Source organism: Mobula birostris, chromosome 9 (assembly GCF_030028105.1).
Source record: "Mobula birostris isolate sMobBir1 chromosome 9, sMobBir1.hap1, whole genome shotgun sequence".
Classification (NCBI taxonomy): Eukaryota; Metazoa; Chordata; class Chondrichthyes; order Myliobatiformes; family Myliobatidae; genus Mobula; species Mobula birostris.
Genome location: NC_092378.1, coordinates 39,074,285 through 39,096,739, shown reverse-complemented (window position 1 = coordinate 39,096,739; position 22,455 = coordinate 39,074,285). Strand labels below are relative to the sequence as shown.

At 42.1% G+C, this 22,455-nt stretch overlaps 1 protein-coding gene across 2 annotated transcripts in view; it reads left to right on the top strand.

The window, feature by feature from the left end:
* Positions 1–22,455, top strand: part of aass (aminoadipate-semialdehyde synthase) — an 83,458-nt gene that overhangs the window by 56,898 nt on the left and 4,105 nt on the right. For both annotated transcript variants that reach the window (XM_072267868.1, XM_072267869.1), the window contains exons 17-22: positions 6,479–6,587; positions 7,606–7,746; positions 9,707–9,874; positions 19,148–19,243; positions 20,282–20,397; positions 21,540–21,628. In XM_072267868.1, coding sequence (XP_072123969.1) covers positions 6,479–6,587; positions 7,606–7,746; positions 9,707–9,874; positions 19,148–19,243; positions 20,282–20,397; positions 21,540–21,628 — 719 coding nt within the window. The remainder of the gene's footprint in view (positions 1–6,478; positions 6,588–7,605; positions 7,747–9,706; positions 9,875–19,147; positions 19,244–20,281; positions 20,398–21,539; positions 21,629–22,455) is intronic.

Sequence of the window (22,455 nt, the reverse complement as noted above, 5' to 3'; positions counted from 1 at the left end):
TTCATAGCTGCACTTGCTGATTTACCTCATAGAAATACATCAAAAAATGGATTTGCTTCTTAGTTATTGGACATCTTTGTTTCACTTTGAAGTTGCAAATTTCAAAGCTTCCCCATGTTGGCACTGTTGATCAGAGATAGGGTCACGGCTGCAGAAAAGGAGGAAGACATGGAAGGATTGTCTACGGATGTCGGTGAAAGTTAGGAACAGGAAGGGGTCAATAACTCTACTGGGTGTTTTTTATAGACCACCCAATTGTAACTGGGTTATCGAGGAGCAGATACGGAGACAGATTCTGGAAAGGTGTAATAATAACAGGGTTGTCATGGTGGGAGATTTTAATTTCCCAAATATCAATTGGCATCTCCCCAGAGCAAGGGGTTTAGATGGGGTGGAGTTTGTTAGGTGTGTTCAAGAAGGTTTCTTGACACAATATGCAGATAAACCCTACAAGAGGAGAGGCTGTGCTTGATCTGGTATTGGGAAATGAACCTGGTCAGGTGTCAGGTCTCTCAGTGGAAGAGCATTTTGGAGATAGCGATCACAATTCTATCTCCTTTACTGTAGCATTGGAGGGGGATAGGAAGAGACAAGTTAGGAAAGCGTTTAATTGGAGTAAGGGGAAATATGAGGCTATCAGGCAGGAACTTGGAAGCATAAATTGGGAACAGATGTTCTCAGGGAAATGTATGGAAGAAATGTGGCAAATGATCAGGGGATATTTGCGTGGAGTTCTGCATGGGTACGTTCCAATGAGACAGGGAAGTTATGGTAGGGTACAGGAACCATGGTGTACAAAGGCTGTAATAAATCTAGTCAAGAAGAAAAGCAAAGCTTACTAAAGATTCAGAGACCTAGGTAATGTTAGAGATCTAGAAGATTGTAAGACTAGCAGGAAGGAGCTTAAGAAAGAAATTAGGAGAGCCAGAAGGGGCCATGAGAAGGCCTTGGTGAACAAGATTAAGGAAAATCCCAAGGCATTCTACAAGTATGTGAAGAGCAAGAAGATAAGACGTGAGAGAATAGGACCAATCAAGTGTGACAGTGGAAAAGTGTGTATGGAACTGGACGAGATAAGAGGTACTTAATGAGTACTTTGCTTCAGTATTCATTGCGGAAAAGGATCTTGGGGATTGTAGGGATGATTTGCAACGGACTGAAAAGCTTGAACATGTAGATATTAAAGAAAAGTGATATGCTGAAGCTTTTGGAAAGCATCAAGTTGGATAAGTCACCAGGACCAGACATGGTGAACCCCAGGCTACTGTGGGAGGCGAGGGAGGAAATTGCTGAGCTTCTGGCAATGATCTTTGCATCATCAATGAGGATGGGAGAGGTTCCGGAGGATTGGAGGGTTGCAGAGTTGTTCCATTATTCAAGAAAGGGAGTGGAGATAGCCCAGGAAATTATAGACCAGTAAGTCTTACTTCAGGGGTTGGTAAGTTGATGGAGAAGATCGTGAGAGGCAGGATTTATGAATATTTGGAGAGGCATAATATAATTAGAAATAGTCTGAATGGCTTTGTGAAAGGCAGATTGTGCCTTACGAGCCTGATTGAATTTTTTTGAGGATGTGACTAAACGCATTGATGAAGGTAGAGCGGTGGATGTAGTGTATATGGATTTCAGCAAGGCATTTGACAAGGTACCCCATGCAAGGATTATTGAGAAAATAAGGAGGCATGGGATCCAAGGGGACATTGCTTTGTGGATTTGGAACTGGCTTGTCCACAGAAGCAAAGAGTGGTTGTAGACGGGTCATATTCTGCATGGAGATCGGTCACCAGTGGTGTGCCTCAGGGATCTGTTCTGGGACCCTATTTTTCGTGATTTTTATAAATGACCTGGATGAAGAAGTGGAGGGATGGTTAGTAAATTTACTGATGATGCAAAGGTTGGAGGTATTGTGGATAGTATGGAGGGCTGTCAGAGGTTACAGTGGGACATTGATAGGGTGCAAAACTGGGCTGAGAAGTGGCAGATGGAGTTCAACCCAGATAAGTGTGAGGTGGTTCATTTTGGTAGGTCAAGTATGATGGCAGAATATAGTATTAATGGTAAGACTCTTGGCAGTGTGGAGGATCAGAGTCCGAGTCCATTGGACACTCAAAGCTGCTGCGCAGGTTGACTCTGTGGTTAAGAAAGCATCAGTCGTGGGATTGCGTTTAGGAGCCGAGAGGTAATGTTGAAGCTATATAGGACCCTGGTCAGACCCCACTTGGAGTACTATACTCAGTTCTGGTTGCCTCACTATAGGAAGGATGTGGAAACCATAGAAAGAGTGTAGAGGAGATTTACAAGGATGTTGCCTGGATTGGGGAGCATACCTTATGAGAATAGGTTGAGTGAACTCAGCCTTTTTTCCTTGAAGCGAAGGAGGATGAGAGGTGGCCTGATGGAGGTGTATCAGATGATGAGAGGCATTGATCGTGTGGATAGTCAGAGGCTTTTTCCCAGGGCTGAAATGGCTAGCACTAGAGGGCAGAATTTTAAGATGCTTGGAAGTAGGTACAGAGGAAAAGTCAGGGGTATGTTTTTTTTTATGCAGAGTGGTGAGTGTATGGAATGGGCTGCCAGTGACGGTGGTGGAGGTGGATATGATAGGGTCTTTTAAGAGAATCCTGGATAGGTACATGGAGCTCTGAAAAATAGAGGGCTATGGGTAACCCTAGGTATTTTCTAAGGTAAGGACATGTTCGGCGCAGCTTTGTGTACCGAAGGGCCTGCATTGTACTGTAGGATTTCTATGTTTCTATGTGTCATGCTCTCTCCCAGTAATTTCTCACATAAATCTGAATAAGCTAATTTAAAGAATGATTTTCTAACCCTCTATGCAAGTTTCATATGGCTGCATTCCCATGCATTCAGCCATTACCGTAAATAGCTAGGAATTGTGATAATTTTTTCTTAAGAAAATTGTGTTACCGGCAAGATACATAACAAAGAGCACAATGGGACAGCACTGTGTTGTACTGACCTTTATGTATGTTAGGGTATCAGCAAACCTTCTTGGCTGAATATTTGATTTTTTGTACACATGCACTGATGTTACCATGGCGTGTAGTCAGCTCAGAAATTCATCTCCACCTTGTGCATATATAGTTTTCTTCTTTATCGCCTCAATTTTTTTGACTGTCCCTTTTTCCATGTCAAGCCTTTGCTCAGAGATTGCTTGAGTTTCTAAGATTCTACACTAAACCACTGTAGAACAAAACATACACCTTGTTGAAAGTCTTACATAGTTTCATATCATTGCAAAAACAAGTTTGTGATGGTGATAGGCATGCTATATGCGACGAAAGAAAGGTTAGCTTTATTTGTCTCGTGGATTGAAACACAACATACAGTAAAACGTGTCATTTGCATCAAATCATATCAGTGAGCCTACAAATGTTGCCGTGCTTCCGCCACCAACATAGCAAGCGCAGAAATTTCTAAGCTCAACTGGCAGGAAGCTGCAGCATCCGGAGAAAACTAGCATGATCATGGGGAGAACATAAAACTACTTAAACATAGTGCCAGGAATTGAACCCTGATCTGTGATCACCGGCGCTATAAAACATCATGTTAACTGCTGTGCTACCATGCAGACTGTCCTATTTAAAAATAAATTTATTAAATACTAGTATAAAGAACATGTGTATAAATATTATTTTGCTTTACCCCAGTATAACAGAAAATTGATCAGTGAGAATGATTCCAGTATGGTTAAATTACCAATGTACTTACCCACAGAACTGCTCTATGTAGCATCTGTGTTGTGCCTGGCCCTGACACACCGAGAAAACAAAGACACTTGTATCAGAATGCTCTTTCTGGATTTCAGTTTGGCATTCAACACTATTGTCCCACAGACATTGGTGAATTAACTTCTACTCGTTGTTCTAAATGCACCACTGTGCAACGGGGTGTTGGACTTCCTAATGAGCAGACCTCAGGCAGTCAGGATGTACAACATCTCCTCTCTCCCCATCACCCTCACTATGGGTGCTCCCCACGGGGGTGTACTGAGCCTGTTGCTCCACACTGTGCTCACACATGATTGCATGAATGATCGCATCGTCACATTCGCCGACGATATGACAGTGGTGGGGTTCATTACCAACAATGATGAGGTGACCTACAGAGAGGAATCGGAAGAGTTCTAGGCCTGGTGCCAGGAAACTAACCTCTAACAATGTCAACAAGACAAAGAAGATGGTTATCAACTTAAGCAGAATGCACACCACGCACCCCTCCCCCTTACACCCATGGCACCGTTGTGGAAACTGCAAGCTCCTGGGAGTGCACATCAGCACACAACCTCTCCTGGTCCCAGAATGCATTCTGTGCAGTCAAGAAAGCTCGCCAATGCCTCTACTTTTAAGGAGGCTGAAGAGAGCCAGACTTTGCACATCCATACTCACGTCATTCTACAGATGTAAAGTAGAGAGCATCTGAACAAGCTGCATCACTGCACGGTACAGAAACTGCACTGTGGCAGAGAGGAAGGCTCCACAAAGGGCAGTCAAAACAGCCCAACACATCACTGGCACCAGCCTCCTTGCCAGAAGTGTGCCGGAAAAGGGTCAGTAACATCATGAAGGATCCCACTCTGCTCATAGACTGTTTGACCCACTCTTGTCAGAGAGGAAGCTACGTAGCATCTGGAGACTTTAAAAAAAAACAATTACTTTCCCCAAGCAGCAAGGCTGATGAACACTTCCACCCATTAACTCCACCATGACTTTATTATTTCCCATCAGTCACCATATGTACAGCCTCGTGTCACTTTATGGATGAACAATCAATTGTGTACATAAGCTATCTAGTGTATTGATATATATATTGTGTGTTTTATCATTATTATTATTGTGTTCTTTATCTTTTATGTTTTTTTTATATACTACATCTAATCTGGACGAACAGTTGTTTCATTCTTACAAGTGTATGGGAATTGACATTAAACAATATTGAACTGAATTGATATATTCCCATGAGGACGGAGGATAGGGAAATTAAAGCAGAATTTTCTGGATGATCAAAAAGATGGCGAGCAAAATATAGCACAGGTGGGGCTGAAGTAACCGAGTGAGAACCAGGTCAATTAAAGAAAATTTAGTGGGGAAGGAAATAAGAGATGAAATGACAGCATAAGAGAAGACTGGTAACTAACTGAATCAGAGTCATATTTAATATCAGTGACATATGCCGTGAAGTGAATGGGAAATCAAAAATACTCCACGGACAGTTGTACAAAAAGAAGTGGGACAGAAGAGGGACAAAAGGAAATAGACTTGCGGAGAGGTAGAGAACTTGAGAATGTTGTAAGTGGATATTTTATATCAGTCTTTACCAAGGGAGAAGATGTTCCTGGAGTCTCGGCAAAAGATGGTGCATTTGAAATTCTGGGTAGATTACAAAGAGGAGATATTAGAAAGAATCACTATACATATAGTAAATAAGTCACCGAGTCTGCTTGCGATACATCTGAGGTTGCTGAGAAAGATGGGAGAGGAAATTACAGAGCCCTTGGCCTTAATCCTCCAAAGATTTGGACCAGAAAATTGCAAATGCTGCATTCCTTTTCTAAATGGATTTCCCGTAGAAGATAAAACAGCACAGTCCAGCTCAGGAGCAGGCCCTATGCCCCAAGTTAGGAATCAATTACCCTGCCAAATTAATCCCTTTTGCCTGAACAATGGCTAAATCCTTCCATTTCTTGCACATCCATGTGCCTATCCAAGAGCCTCTTGAATGGCTCTATCGTAGTTGCTTCCAACACCACCCAGGGCAGAGTACTCCCTTTGATATCCTGCTTCTTGGCTTCTTTCCTGACTCTCTGTGCTCACTTTACAGGACCCTTCTGGATGGAGGGATAAATCCAATAACCATTAGGCAATCCGCTTACCTTCAGTTTTAGAAACAATAATGAGAGAATCATCAACTATTGTGTGTTTAATGATTGGGGAATTATAGCATGGAATATTCCAACAAAATTGTTCTTGACTACACAGACGTTTTTCTAATGTCATAGAGAGAGTTGGTACATTATGTATGGATTCCAAAGAGCATCTAATAAAGTATTAGATAATAAACATCATCAGACTTAGAGCCCATGCCCTAGAAAGGAACAATAACAGCATGGATGGAACTTTCACTGTGACACAGAGTAAAATGGTGATAAAATTTTGTTTCAGGAAGAGTGTAATGAATTTTCAAAGGTTTTAAGACTAGTATCATAGGTTTAAATCATTTATATTTATGACTTGGACTAGAGTGGCAATTTCCACATTTAGAGATGAAGCCGTTTGTGCCATTGTACGATCTTTGTATTAATGCCTTGTTTTTGTACATAAATGGCCTGATATTGTTCAGTGACTGATCTTTGATGAGCCTTCACTGTATCCATGAGCATTGTAGTAGAAAGGAAGAAGTGTTGGTAAATAAAATTATGGGTATTCCCCCTATTGCCGTTCCATATAATTTTCTTGTTCAGTGCCCAGGATGCCGGGATTACTATTTTAACTGAGATTGGTCTGGATCCCGGGATTGACCACATGCTGGCAATGAGTCGTTTCGATGAAGCAAAGGAGCAAGGATCAACAGTGAGTGCCATTGTTTTAAGATGCTAATCTTCACCATAATCTCCACCTCCCTCTTTGAATTACGTTTGGACCAGTCAATCAGAAAATTCAAATTTTAGTTCGTAGTATTTTAAATTTTCAATGAAATTCCTTATTTAAATTTTTCTTTCTGGGCATTTAGAGACTTAAATATAGCTACTGCATATTGAATATCTTTACAGAACAAGCTTAGTGTGTCATTTGTCTACCTTTTCAGTACTGTTCCAAAATCTTAGGTGCATTTATATTGTTAGGGTATCTAAGTCTTTTGTACTGAAGTAATTTTATGTATTGCTCTGTACTGCTGCTGCAAAAACAACCAAATTTCATGACATATGAGTGATGATAAACTTGATGCTGACATGGGTTTCTGTTGACTGAGAGTGGGAGGAGGGCAGGGAGAGGGGGATCATGGTTGGGAAAAGGGGAGGGTGCGGGAAGCACCAGAGGGACGTTCTGTAATGATCAATAGATCAATTGTTTGGAATCAAATGACCTTGTCTGGTGTCTCAGGACTGGGTGTGTCTGTACCTGTGCTAACAGCCCTTTCCTCCGCTCCGGCACTCCTTCTCTGCCACCTGCCCCACACCCCTCCCATGGCACTTCACCCTTGCCATTCCCAACATCCTTTGCTCCCGCCAGATTTACAAACTCATCTTTCACTCCACGTGGACACAGTACTGTACGATAGTCTTAGTCACCCTGGCTATATGTGCCTAAGTCTTTTGAATAGAATTGTATGTTGCGGAGAAATTCATTGTAATTAACAATGTTTCATAGAATATAACTGTAGCTGAATAAAATAGAAATTTGTAAATTGTTAATCAGAGGATAAGATAAAAAGCAGCTTGAAGCGCAGTTGAAAACAGTTTAAAGAATGCATAGGTAGCTTTAAATTAAAGTCCTACATAGCAACAGTGTAGATATTTAATCATAAATGCTGATATGTGTATTGAACTCCACTGGAATACAAGTTGTGTTGCTGTGACTTTTTCTTCAGGTGGAATCATACGTATCTTTCTGTGGGGGTGTCCCTGCCCCTGAATGTTCTGATAACCCTCTGGGATACAAGTTCAGCTGGAGTCCAGCTGGAGCTTTATTGAACACTATCCGTCCTGCTGTTTTCTTAAATGATGGACAGGTAAAATGTTCATATTTTACTGTTTTCTTATGGGGAGCAAAATCAATTTCCACTGGTGATAAACGGCACCTTTCAATACTGACTGTGAAGGTGATCATTACTGCTTTCAGATAGAACTCATTAGCAAGGATTCAATCCATCCAAATGCGTGTAGTGGTCTGACATCAGATCCGTTGTACTTTATGCCCACTTCTGACCAAATCGTCTACATTTACTCTGATTCACCTCTAGTTTAGACGTAGACTTCAGGAGCTGCAAACACCCACCATTGACTTAAATTTTATAAGTAGCTTTAATTATCTACAAGTTGAACTCTGTTTGCAGGTAGCAACATTTCCTGGATATGTCTTTAAAAGCACATTCTTCCAGGTAGCACTTGAGCAAATAGGAACCATATGGCTGTGGAAGATAAAATATAACACCGTCTTAACCATTAAACTTACCAAGTTAATAAGGTAATTTAAAGTGTTCTTGGTAACAGGATCTGATTTTAGTTAGTTGTCCGCAGCTTAAGAACGTTTTGTTGGTGCAGCAGTTAGCTTACCAGATTGGTAAACCAGAGACTTGACTAACAACACAAAGATACATACTCATATCCCATCAACGCAGCTGTGAGATTTAAATTATTGATGTCTTTGACAACAACACTACCAAATTCCAGTTAAAAACATAATCTCGTTCACCACTTTCCTTCATTGGAAGAAAGCTGACTCGCTTAACTGATCTGACTGATATAAAACTTCAGATTCACCAACATGGGCCACGCTTGAATGGTCCAGCAAGCTACTCAGTTTTGGAAGCTCTGAAATAGCTGGACACATACTTTCATTGACTAGTGGCTTTGATGCACTTTTTCAGGGCAACGTTTATCATTTAGAATTCCCAGTGGAGCTGTTAGTATCAGTGAAAATAACACCTCTCGGTGATTTGGTAGCCCTATTCTACCATTCTGCTTGAGTCACAGCATTGTTCGACACTGGTAACAAGTTTCTCAGTGTACTCCAGTATCATGGATGTGCTTGTCAATATTTCCTTTTGGTATTTCTAAAAAAACCCACAAGCTTAATAATTTCAGGACTTTTTTTGTAGTACATGGTAACCAAGGAACTTATTTAGCTACAACTCTTAGGAATATATAGGGTAAGCACATAGAACATAGAGCAGTACAGCACAGTACATGCCCCTTGGCCCATGATGTTGTGCCGATTCTTTAACTTCCAAGATCGATCTAGCCCTTCCCTCTCATATGGCTCTCTATTTTTCTTTCATCCAAGTGCCTAGCGAAGAGTCTCTTGTACGTCCCTAATAAATCTGCCTTTACCACCACCTCTGGCAGCATGTTCCATGCACTTTCCACTCTCTGTGTTTTTTTAAAAAAAAGAAATAACCAAGCAACTTGCCTCTTGACATTCCCCCGCCCTTATATTTTCCTCCGAAGGCCTAAACGTTATGCCCTCTTGTATTAACCATTTCTGCCCTGGGAAGAAGTGCCTGGCTGTCCACTCGATCTGTGCCTCTTAAACATCGTGTGTACTTCTATCAAGTCAGCTCTCATCCTCCTCCTCTCCAATGAGAAGAACACTAGCACTCTCATCCTGTCCTAATAAGGCATCATTCAGTACAGTTGTTGAATTACCAGATGAATCAAATGGAGGCCTTATTTAACAATCCAAAAAGGCAAATTCATATCCTATCATGGCAACTGTGGAATTTAAATTGTTAACTTTGGCTTAAGAATTCTATTTCAGAAAAACAGTAACGTTCTGAATGTGATTTAAGGAACTGCAGTAGATTTTCCTAGTTCACCTTGATGGAATGAATATTTTTCTGTGGGATTTTCTATCCCCAAATTATATTGGACAGTTGGGAAAACCGTGTAGAAGGTTGCCGCTGTATTGCTTGCGAGCTCCTTTCCTCTCCTCTTGGTAGACACAGTTCATTGGATGTTTTTAATCTGCAGGTCATTGAAATCCCAGCTGGAGGTGCTGTACTTGACCATGCTCGTCCAATGAATTTCTTCCCAGGATTCAATCTAGAGGGTATACCAAACAGAGACAGCATCAAATACGCCGAACTATATGGTATCCAATCAGCAAGAACTCTGTTACGAGGCTCTTTGAGATACAGGGTAAGAATGGAAAACATGGAAATTACCATAGAAATTGAAACGTCAACTCTTATTAACCAAAAGAGAGTGTGATGGAGACTGTCTGAGACATCAGGAATTTGTTGTATTGGGTTTAATCATTAGAAAGCTGGCTGCTGCTCTTTCAAGGAAAGAGCGTTAATGGATAGCTGTCAAATGTGGCTAAATTTTTCAAATATGCCTATGGCATTAATCCATAATACATTGGAGCAGAATTAGGCCATTCAATCCACCAAGTCTTCTGTGCAATTTGATATTAACTGATCCATTTCCCTCACAACCCCATTCTCCTGCCTTCTCACTGTAATCTTTCACACCCTGACTTACCAAGAACCTATCAACCTCCGCCATAAATATGTTCAATGACCTATCCTCCACAGCCTCCAGTGACAACAAATTCCCTCTGCTGAAGAAATTCCTCCTCATCCCATTCTAAATGGGATATTCCTCTATCCTGAAGTTGTGCCCTCTGGTCTTAGACATGCCAACTATTGGAAACATCCTTTCCACATCCACTCTATCAAAGGCTTTCAAAATTCAATAGGTTTCAATGAAATCTCCCCTCATTCTTATAAAGTCCAGTGAGTACAGGCCCAGATCCATTAATTGCTCCTCATATGATAAGCCTTTCAATCTGGGAATAATTTTCATGAACCTCCTTTGAACCTTTAATATGAAACACTTCCTCCCTGCATTCATCTGCTAAATCGTCCTAGTCTTAGCCTCACTGACACGTGGCACAGGCAACAATCAGAGATTATCACCTTGTAGGTCCTGTTTTCAGCTTTCTACCTAGCTCCCTATATTCTCTGTTCAGGACCTCGGCTCTTTTCCTACCTATGTCATCGATGCCAATATGCACCAAGACTGCTGGCTGCTCATTCTTTACCCTTTAGATGGATGTGACCTAATCCGATACATCCCTGACACTGGCACCTTTGAAGCAAATTACCATCCAGATGTCTCTGTGGAGTCCACAAAATCACATGTCTACTCCTCTGTGTAATCCCCTATCACTACCGCAGTCTTCTTCTCCCCCCATTCACTCCTGAGCCGTAATGCCAGACTCAGTGCCAGAGATCTGGTCACTGTGGCTTTCTCTGGTAGGTCATTCCCCCCCCCCCCCCCCCATGGTATCCAAACGGGTATACATATTATAAAGGGGAATTGCCACATGTGTACTCTGCACTGGCTGACCATTTCCTTTCCCTGTCCTGAAAGTTACCTGGGTGCCTGCCCCCTTGCAACTTAGGGGTGACAACTTTCCTATAGCTCCTATCTATCATCTCCTTAGTTTCCTGAATGGGCTGAAGGTCACCAAGCAGATGTGATTACCTGGAGGACTGGGGGCCTCCGAAATTCCCACACCTCACACAAAGGACACAGTCCCAGAGCCATCCTCACTGCCCCAAATGTGCGCTAACAGCAGAAGGTTGAAGAAAAAGAAACTTGCCTCATCAAAGTCAGATGAGCCAAAGCCTCCCCACTCCAACACTGGTCCACTCACACTGTTGCCGCTCCGCTTGCCCCACCTTATTTTTATTTGTACTTGCTAATGAATCATGATATTATTGGACTGCTGGAAAACATTGAAAGCTGACAAACACTCCTTCTTAAATCTCTCTCACTGACTTGTGAGTTGCCTTATCTCTCTCTCTCCTGATGTGATTGGGCCACCAAGGGAAAAAAAAAACACCAAAAGCCTGTGAGTGCTCCTTTTGAAATTCCTACTGTATGAAACTGTACTGTCCTCAGTTAACAGGACTGTCAGACAAAGCTTGAGCATGGTACTTGACAAGATTTGCTGCAGAATGGCAGTGAAATCAGGAGTAGGAAAGGCCTAATTAGGTCTTCACATGCCAGTCACTGTTAGTGTTATCCATAATACCATTTACATGTGTTTACAGAATGTTTTAGAGTTGATTAACTTCCTTGAAAGTTATTAGAAGTTTTCATTATCCTTTCAGTGATTAATTCCCTCAACCGCAATTTAAAATATTTTTAACCTTTCCTCCCACATTCCAATGATGTATGGGTTAGTAGGCTAATTGGCCACGTGGGGGTAATTGGATGGTGCAGACTCATTGGGTTGGTCAGAAAGGCCTGTTACATTTCTGAATCTTTAACTAACTAAAGAGCAAAATAACAAAATAAAGGCTTGCAGGAATTGAGTAACATGACAGACGTAAATAAGGAAGTGGCAATTTTTCTGATTACTTCAGAGTAATGACCTGGCATTTCCTCTGTGTCAAATGAGAAATGTTTCAAGTTTTACTGCATTGATGGGAGTTTGTAATGGAAGGCGTGGCTGAAAATTGTAGGAGAAAGTAATATGCAGGGGTATGGAGAGAAGTAAGGAGAGATGAATAGAGTCTATTGGGTTTGTTTCCCTGAAAACTAACATGAGCTGATGGGATAAGTGGTCTCCTCTATAGGAAAGAGGATAGTTATATGCATGGGATACTAGGGCAGGCATTTTGGTAATGGAGTATTGTGTGGGGAGGGGGCCTCGTCGTAGCTTGACATTGGAGCTGAAAGATTTAATTCTAAGGTTACATAGTCTTGTATTACCTGAGCTCGAAGAAGTTATGGGGTGATTTGATGGGAGCATGAAAGAGTTGATACCGTAACTAAGGAGTAACCATTTCCTCAGGTGGGCTGAGGAATGGTCAGAAAAGGAAGATACATTAAGATAACCTTAACATTGGAATTGAATCATTCAATTAGAAAAAAATATTTTTAACTTTTCCTCCCACATTCCAATGATGTATGGCCACATCGGTGTAATTGGATGGTGCAGGCTCATTGGGTTGGTCAGAAAGGCCTGTTACATTTCTGTATCTTTAACAAACTAAAGAGCAAAGTAACAAAATAAAGGCTTGCAGGAATTGAGTAACATGACAGATGTAAATAAGGAAGTGGCAATTTTTGGGTAATTATTCCTTGTCAGCCTTCATGGTAAAGGAAAAAAGATTGTTGGTGGAATCAGAGGGGGAAGCAGAATCTGTTGTGTTTGAGGGAGGTACTGTCAACACGTTAGGTCAAGATCATGCAACAGGACCGATCGAGGAAATGGATAATATGTTCTGCATTCCAAAGGATGTTAATAGTGAATAAAGGACTCGTTAGAGTTTACGTAAGGAAGGAAACTATTTAATAAGCGAAGGGATAAAAGTATGCAGTCCTCTCCTTCAGAAGTTCTACCAGTCTGTTGTCATCAGTGCAATCTTCTATATGCTGGTGTGCTGGGGCAATGGCATCAACATGTATGATGCCAGCAAGCTCAATACACTGAATAGAAAGGCTGACTCTGTTATAGGAGTCAAGCTGGACACACTGGACGCTGTGGTAGAAAATCCTGGCAATTCTGGACCTCTGCGTGCTCCCTTGGTTGAACGGAGGAGCACTTTTAGACTAAGACAACTACGCTGCTCCAAAGAGCGCTATGAGGTCATTCTTACCGTCGGACTTTGGACTCTACAATGAGTCAACCTGTAGCCTGGGAAGTGATGACCCCTCCCCTGACTGAGGTAACTTATTTTTTGTTCTTTCTTACTACTTTTCTAATATTTCTATACTTGTTTATCTGTGCACTTGTAATGCTACTGAGACACTGTAATTTCCTTTGGGATCAATGAAGTATCTATCTATCTATCTATCTATCATCTATCTATCTATCTATCTAAACCTCAACCGACCTGGTAGTTTCCACCTCAGAGTTTTAGAGGAAGTTGGTTAAGAAATGACATGTGCATTAGGTTTGTGGCTAGAAATGCTGATGCATGTTATAGGCAGCATTAGTAAGACATAGATGCCGCGGGAAATGTTTGTTTGATCTTTGTAGAAAGTTATTTGATAAGAGTGCTATGCATTTTTGTACTTGCAAATATGCCATTGAGGTCATGCCTCCTGAGATCTGGTTCAAGAGGCTGGTCCGTGGAGTAGGATCAGAGACCTGGAGCTTCCTTTGGAGGTTAGGTTCACTGAAACCTTACCACTGGCAGATCAGGCAGGTGTGGGAAGAGAAATTGGGGACATGAGTACTCCTTGTTGCCCTGAATTTGAGCATACCTATAAGGAGACTCTTGGTTTCTCTACCAAGAAGAAACAGGACTGTTTTGATGATCAGCAGATTATTGAGCTGGTTAACAACAAGCAGGAGGTGTTCAATGATTGGAACCTTCACTATTTCTTAAGGGAAACCAAAACAGCTTTGCTTCAGGAATCTTCAGTGTGAAATCCGCGGAAAATCTAAGAGCTAAAGAACAGATTGTGGATGGCGAGAGCACTACCTGCACATCATTCCACTGTGATAACCATGAGATGCCTAGTATTTTCAGCACTGTCAAAATACATGCAGTTCAAAGAATCAAAGCCTTGCCTTAATCCAGGAATGGGGGTGTGAACATCAGGAGCAAAGAAAGGACTATTTTAAAGAAGCGTTAACTGAAACTTTGTCCTTGAAGAGAGTGGCTTAACACTTCATCCCATAACACTCTGTCCAAGCCTACCTTGCCACCACTCTTGGTCAACAAGGATCAAGAAAACAAACAAACTGCTGAACAAACTCTGCAGATCGAGCAGCTTTGTAGGGTAGGGGAAGGGAAGGGAATGTAGATATTTTGGGTCAAGACCCTGCATCCTGATGCAGGTCTTAGCTTGAAACAGCGAACGATTCTTCTTCCTCTTCCCCTCCCCTTCCCCACAAATGCTGTTTAATCCACTGAGATCTCCCAGAAGTTTGAACTTTTTTGCTTTGGATTCCAGTATCTAAAATCTCTTGTGTCTCAAGCATTATGAGGCCTTAGGACATCAGAATCAGGTTTCATATCACTGGCATTTGCTATAATATTTGTTGATTTGTGGCAGCAGTACAGTGCAAGACATTTAAAAAGTTACTACAAGGTACAGTAATGAATAAGCAGTTCAAAAGAGGCATAGCAAGGTAGTGTTCATGGAGCATTCAGAAATCTGATGGCAAAAGGGAAGAAGCTGTTCCTAAAACTGTTGAGTGTGGATCTTCAGGCCTCTGTAACTCCTTGCTGATGGTGGTAATAAGAGGAGGTTGGTGATGGTCCTTAGTGATGGATGCTGCCTTCTTGGGGCACGTGATGGATCTGTCTGAGTTTGCAACCCTTTGCAGCCTCTTGTGATCCTGTGCACTGGCGCCTCGATACCTGGGAGTGATACAACCAGTCAAAATGCTCACTGCGGTACTTCTGTATAAACTTGCTGGAGTTTATGGTGACGTGACCAATCTCCTCAAAGCCTCACTGGCGTAGCCACTGGCATTCCTTCATGATTACATCAATACGTTAGACCCAGGGTAGTTCATCTGCAATGTTGATGCCCAGGAACTTGAAGCTGTTCACTCTTTTCATTGCTGATCCCTCAATGAGGATTGATATTTGTCATCTGGACTTCCCCTTACCTGAAGTCCACAATCAATTCCTTAGTCCTAGTGACTTTGGGTGCAAGATTGTTGTGACACTATTGATAATCTCTCTCTCCCACCTGCTGCTTCATCGCTATCTGAGGTTCTGCCAACAAACAGTTGAGTCATTGGGAATTAATAGATGACATTTGAGCTGAGCCAAGCCACACAGTCATGAGGGTAGAGAGAGAGTAGAGCAGTGGGCTAAGCATGCATTCTTGAGGTGCACCTGAATCGATTGCCAGCAGGGAGGAGGTGTTACTTCTGATCCACACTGATTGTGGTCTCTCGATGAGGAAGTTAAGAATCCATTTGCAGAGCGAGTTTTGAAACTTGTTGATTAGTAAAGTTGGGATGATAGTGTTGAATGCCAAGCTCTAATCAGTGAACAGTAGCCTGACATAGGTTTCACTGCTGCCCAGATGGGGTTGAAGGCTGCGTGTAGAGCCAGTGGGGTGCATTTGCTGTAGACACTTTGTAGTGGTAGAGCTATTGCAGTGGTTCCAGATCCTAGCTCGGGCAGGAATTAAATCTAGCCATGACCAACCTCTCGAAGCACTGAGTGTTGCAGAGAGATTGTTATTGAGGCAGCTCGCCCTGATCTTCTTGGACACCTGTACGGTTGATGCCTTCTTGAAGCACGTAGAAACCTTTAACTACTGCGGTAAGAGATTGAAGTTGAAGCTGTAAGATGGCACTGTGGCGGCATGTTCGATCGCAGCAGCTTCTACGGGGTCAACAAAGGGTGCTACTGTCCTTCTTAAATGTATTCTTTATGATTGCGAGATCCTGCTAGACATTGAGAACTTGAAGTACTGCAGGTCTACCCTGTCAGTGAGTTGCTTGTTGGCAGAGAAACTGGAGTAGGTGAACTTATTGCAGATTGTGCTGCTGCTTGTGTCAGAGAGGCTTCGGAGGAGTCAGTGTATGAAGGAGGCGTGCAGTCTAATAGTGAGTGACTGTCTTAGTTACTTTTGTTGTGATTGCAAGATCTATTTGGACATCGTTAACGTGGAATGCTGCAAGTCGGATTCACTGACTTATTGGCGGACAGCAGGGGCAGATGGCGGGAGAACTGTGTGGCCTTGATTGCCACGAGGTCTAGGCCTCAAGCCACGGTGTCGCCTGTTTACAACCGCCAGGATAGTGGTGTGTGGTGCAGCACCCAGGCTGGAGTTAGTGCTTCTCTCTCCCCCCCCCCCCCCCCCCCCACCCCCAGTATTTGCTTCCCAGGAGAAAATCTGCATTGCGCTCGACTGCATACCTCTACAGCATTCATAAACTCAGGGTCTGGACTTTTTTTTTTGCATGGCTGCATTTTACTGATATTTTACATATGCTTGATATCTTGTATGTGCTATGTGTGTTTTATGCTGTGTATGACCAAGCTTTGCACCTTGGCCCCGGAGTAATGCTGTCGCAGTCTCGTTTGGCTGTATTCATGGGTATTTCTGTGTGGTTGAATGACAATTAAACTTAAATTGAATTGGATTGACTGTTTGCATGCAGCTCGTAAGGGAATCATGAATATTCCTGTTTAGGACTACTACCAATGAAATCCTGTCATGGCCACGGACACACACACGTGCGCACATGCATTTGCGCACGGACACATGCATATACATACACGTGCACAGACACAGTTCTCAGTGAAAGATCAACAGTGGAAAGGGTGAGCAGTTTTAAGTTTATTTGTTTATTGAGATACAGTGCAGAGTAGGCCTTTCTTGGCCCTAGAGCGACACTGCCCAGCAAACCCTAATTTAACCCTAGCCTAATCATGGGACAATTTACAATGAAGAATTAACCTACCAACCAGTGTGCCTTTGGACTGTGGGAGGAAACTGGAGCACTAGGAGGAAACCATGAGGTTGTGGAGCGAATGTGTCAACTCCTGACAGACGGTGGTGGGAAGTCCCTGGGTGTCAACACCGCTGAAGATCTATCCTCAGCCACTTCAATGTGTATTTCCTTATACACTTCAATGTACTGCCACAAAGGAACAAATTTCATGACATATTCTATTGAATTTAAACCTGATTCTGATTCAGGAACAAAGCATCACAATAATTTCTGCTGTTAGGTTTCTCTTTATAAGAAGTAATGGCATGCGAACCTTGCTACAGAGGTTGTGCATCCAATTGTGTCTCTAACTTCACATGGAATTACCTTTCTGCTCTCATGATGATCTGTTGTAGTCAACCTGGAATTCTTGTATGGTTTTGGATCGCCAGTCTCAAATGTCACAGAACTAGCACTCTGCAGACTTCAGAGGGCAGAGAATATCCCTTGTGAGATGCGAAATTCACTGGTGACACTTTTTTTCACAGTTCCATGGCCTTAGTTCTGATGTCAGGGAAAAGGAGTTATTCATGGGAGCTTGGAGTTGCTGTAATTGTGATCATCTTCACAGAAGGATGCAAGGCCAATTATGATAGCTGCATCTCCATCTCTCTCATGGGAAAGTCACCTAGTGGCAGACAGTGGGTAGACAATTCCATAGTTACAGGAGAGAGCTACAGGTACAAAAGTAAATTCCACATTTCCACTAATTGTTTTCTAAATATTCCGCCTCTTTAGTTCATGGCCCTTTGTCTGACATTCCTGTTGTTTTCATCTGTGACCACTTTTTATGTAAGGCTCCTTGCTCTTGATCACCTTACATGTGAAAACAAGCAGTCAATATAGGAGTAATGTGCACTATGAAGGTTTTTGAACTCATCATGCTTTTGAAATACAGCTATTCTCTATGAATATTTCCAGCTCAGATATGCAACCTTAATTGCAAACAAACCCAATCTCTAGCAGGCTCATCTCTCAGCAATTTCAGACATTACTGTCAGAAGAATCTTGTGCATAAACTATAGTAGTAGATATTAATGTACCCACTCCTGGGAAGCCTCACTAACCTTCTTTGGACACAAATTTCAATTCTGACTGCTGGGTGCTGCATTTTCATTGGTGCATGTCGTGTGAATTTGTACTACTTTTACCACACCTTTGGTTGCTTAAGGTGACTGGATTTAATTGTATTTGTTAAAGTTCCAGTGAGAAACAGAGCATACTATAATGTTTAAGATGTAGCATTAATGCAAGTCGTTACCTGCTTCTGGCTTTTCTTTGAATAAGTAGACCTTGTTGAGTTAATCTATGCTGGGGAGTAATTTAGGAATCTGCTTTAGTTCTTCATGCTTCACAAAGAAGTTATAAAGCATTTTCACCTTTCCTTGTGGTTTGGTGTGAAATTATTGTGAAGTTTCCTGCAATGTTGCACTGGTTTATTTTCCCACAGATGAGTTTTGGCCGAATATTCAACATCTACTTCTATTTTATGTTCTACGTTCTTATATGGAATAATCCCGAGCCCCACAGAAGATCCTCATTCCCTTTCTCCTACTGTCCATTCTCCTCTCCTATCAGATTCTTTCTTCTCCTGCCCTCCACCCACCTGGCAGCTTCCAGCTGGACTCTTTCCCCTTCAGGCATCTTCCCCCTCCCCTCTCAGTCCTGATGAAGGGTCTCGGCCCGAAGCGTCAGCCGTTTACTCGTTTTCATTGATTCTGCTGATTACCTCCAGCATTTTGTGTGTGTTGCCTCCTCACAGAGGAGTCAAAGAATTGGGTTTCATACATTGTTTTTTTTTAAAAAAGGAATGAAGCACCTATATTAGCAAATGAGTTGTTTCACTAAGTAGCCAAGCAATCATTCCACAGGAAACAAATTCCATCATTTAACCGAAACTGATCTCAAATAATGTTTAATCAGTAAAATGGTTTTCTTCATAGGAACAGTAATATAAATTGTCTTGTGTTCTTTTTCAGGGATATGCAAATGTAGTGAAAGGATTTCACAAAATGGGACTGATCAATCCTGATCCATTTCCACTGCTCAGTCCTGCAGCTCCTCCTATAACCTGGGTGAGCCTCTTTCGTTGAAGGAAATGTGTACAGGTTAATTTACACATTTAGATCATTTTCTGGGCATTTGAAGCTTGCTATGTAATAGTGATGACAACTGATTATTGTTAGGTCAAATTTAGAGCCACTTTAATATTTCCTTTCTCAATATTACTTCTTTTTCTCAGATTTTCTGTCGCCATATGTTGGAATTTCAGAAGCTATTTTGATTCCAAATCACTTTTTATTCTATTTGTTTGTTTTGCCCATAAAAGTAGTGTTCATTTTACGTTACATACTCTTTCTCTCTTCCACTTGGTGTTCATACATTCAGTTTATCCACGTAAACTGGAAAACAAAAGACTTAGCACAACGTTTCAGATTTAGGGGATGCGGAAATAGTCTGGAGTTGCTGTCCCCCTGCTTTTCCTATTCCTACTGGTGAAAAGATTCCTGTCTTTAATTGATGAGCCAGTTCTTCAACCACCACCACTGCCTCCACAGAGTAAGTGCTCTCTCCCGGCACTGAGGCCTTGTTACATTCAGCTAGCTCCATCGGGTATGCATGTTTATTCATATGTCTGGCCCCAGACTACAAACAGATTCTCTATTCTGAGCTCTGAAATAGGAAGAGAATGGAAAATGCCTGCAGGGCTTTGAGAATTCGTGGCCTATGAAAATGGAGGAGTAGCATGATGGCTGGGTAAGGGAAAGCTAGAGTTCACATGAGCACACAGGCTCTGCATGAATGACAGAAGGAACAGACCACTTTGCAAATAACCCACATCCTGCTGCACCAGGCAGGAGCCTCCTCCTTTATCTATTTGTAGACCCTCTAGTTCCCATGTTGCCCACCTCATTCACTTCAAAACTCACAAACCAAGAATAGAAGCAAGTCATCCCAAGAGACCGCCCAAGAAGGCAGCAAAGGGGGAAAAAAAAAGCATTTCACAAAGTGTAAGTGTCCGTGGGACAGTACATCAGAGCCGCTGTTCATTGTCCAATTCTTGTTCCTTTTGTTCCCTTGTTATGCTGTTTGAAACTCTACTGTGTGTGCAGAGAGAGCTCATGTGCAAGCAGGTGGGAATTCCAGCATCCAGCAGTGTCCAAAGTCTCCAAGAAGCTGTATACGAGAAGATTGAAAGAGATGACAACAGAATGAATGCATTGAAATGGTAAGAAAACCACCTAGATCTTGTTTACTGCAATTTGTTTGTCAAAGGTCACTTGCATTGTTTGTGTCTTAGAATTGGATTGATGGTGGAGTTTTCTCAGCACCAATAGTTATCAGTCAAGGAGATCTTCCTTAATCATGATGATCTGTACAATTAACATGCTCCTTCCCCAACGGAGGTAGAACACTATATATTTGACCTCCTGGCTGAGACCTGGTCTGTATAAAACTGAGCATTTCTGAGACTGAAAATTTGCCGTATTTGGGTTTGTTTGGAAAAACAATTTGCTTATTGGATTTGAGCAGGTGACTAAGATGAAACAGTATAACAAGCATAAATTTCTGGTAATCTTAAGACAGTTCTTCATTAGGACATTGTTAAAAGAATGCTTATACTTTTATGTATGGTTTGACAGAGAACAATATTGATCTACTTCCAGTGCTGTGCAGGTCCTCTGTATCTCCACACTTTCCACCATATCCTGTTCCTATTCCTACCACCATGTTGAACCAGTTAAGCAGCAGAAGCTATCCTGATCTTTCGTTCTCTTGCCCTTGCATTCAGAGAAGATTCACTAGAATGATTCTGGGAATGAGAGGGTTAACATATGAGGAACATTTGACCGCTCTTGGACTGTACTCCTTGGAGTTTAGAAGAATGAGGGGGGAACGTCATAGAAACATTTCGAATGTTAAAAGGCATGGTCAGAGTGGATGTGGCAAAGTTGTTTCCCATGGTGGGGGAGTCTAGTACGAGAGGGTATGACTTAAGGATTGAAGGGTGCCCATTCAGAACAGAGATGCGAAGAAATTTTTTTAGCCAGAGGGTGGTGAATCTGTGGAATTTGTTGCCACAGGCAGCAGTGGAGGCCAAGTCACTGGGTGTATTTAAGGCAGAGATTGATAGGTATCTGAGTAGCCAGGGCATCAAAGGTTATGGTGAGAAGGGCGGGGAGTGGGACTAAATGGGAGAATGGATCAGCTCATGATAAAATGGCGGAGCAGACTCGATGGGCCGAATGGCCGACTTCTGCTCCTTTGTCTTATGGACTCAACTAGTTATGTCTCTGCCATCTTCAGATAGTCTTTTAATGACTTGTTTCATGGAATTACTTTGAGTGATATTTATTTGTTCTGACGTAGGCTCGGGCTTTTCGAAGATGTTCCAGTATTGAAAGGACAGAGTCTTGTGGAGTCTTTTGCAAGCTACATTGAGCCCAAGCTTTCCTATGGTAAGAGCAGTACTGCATTTTCTCATGAAACAACTCTTACTCTGGCTTTAATGTTAAATGTGATTTTAAAAAAAGAAAATGATGACTGGACCTACGAAGGTACTATGGGAGTTGAGCTCTATCCTGTCAATTTACGAACAGGCGAAGTTACCGATGTAAACAGCTGAAGTTAATCAGTAGCAGCAAAATGCTGGAGGAACTGAGCAGGTCAGGCAGTGTTGATGGAGGGACTGTACTTCTCTAGCATTTTGTGCATTGCAGTCTCTCTTGTGCCTCGGGATTGATTCAGTTCCACTTTTAAACCAGTCTGTTTAAAGCAGATGTCTGGCTGCTACCCCCGACCGCCAACCAACCGAAATGTTCACTGCCTATGGACTGCTCGCACTCCGTAGCTGCTGGGCATGCTATCCACAAAATTTATGGCAACAATTCACTGGGTCTTGGATGTTCTGAAGTAGTCAAGAATCCTGACAGCTGTGAACGAGCTTTACTTGTCAGCCAGGGCTGTCAGGGAATTCTGTGCGGAGTGAACCCAGCTGCTGATCGTGTCATTCCACTGGAATTCGTGACACTTCAATGTCAAAGTTGAGTTTATCGTCATATGTACAAGTATGCACAGGTGCAATGGAGAAGGTTTCTTGCAGCAGCATCGCATTAAAAAGAAACTGAAAATGTAAGCAAAGATCAGGAGTAAGGTGTCTATGGGCAATGCGATCTGATCTTTGACCTCATTCTGAGCTGGCAATACTTAGCAATGAAAGACAGTAAAGGTGAAATCTGCGGCAAAGATGCTATTTAAGAGGAGGTCTACAATTGTGCAAGACTAT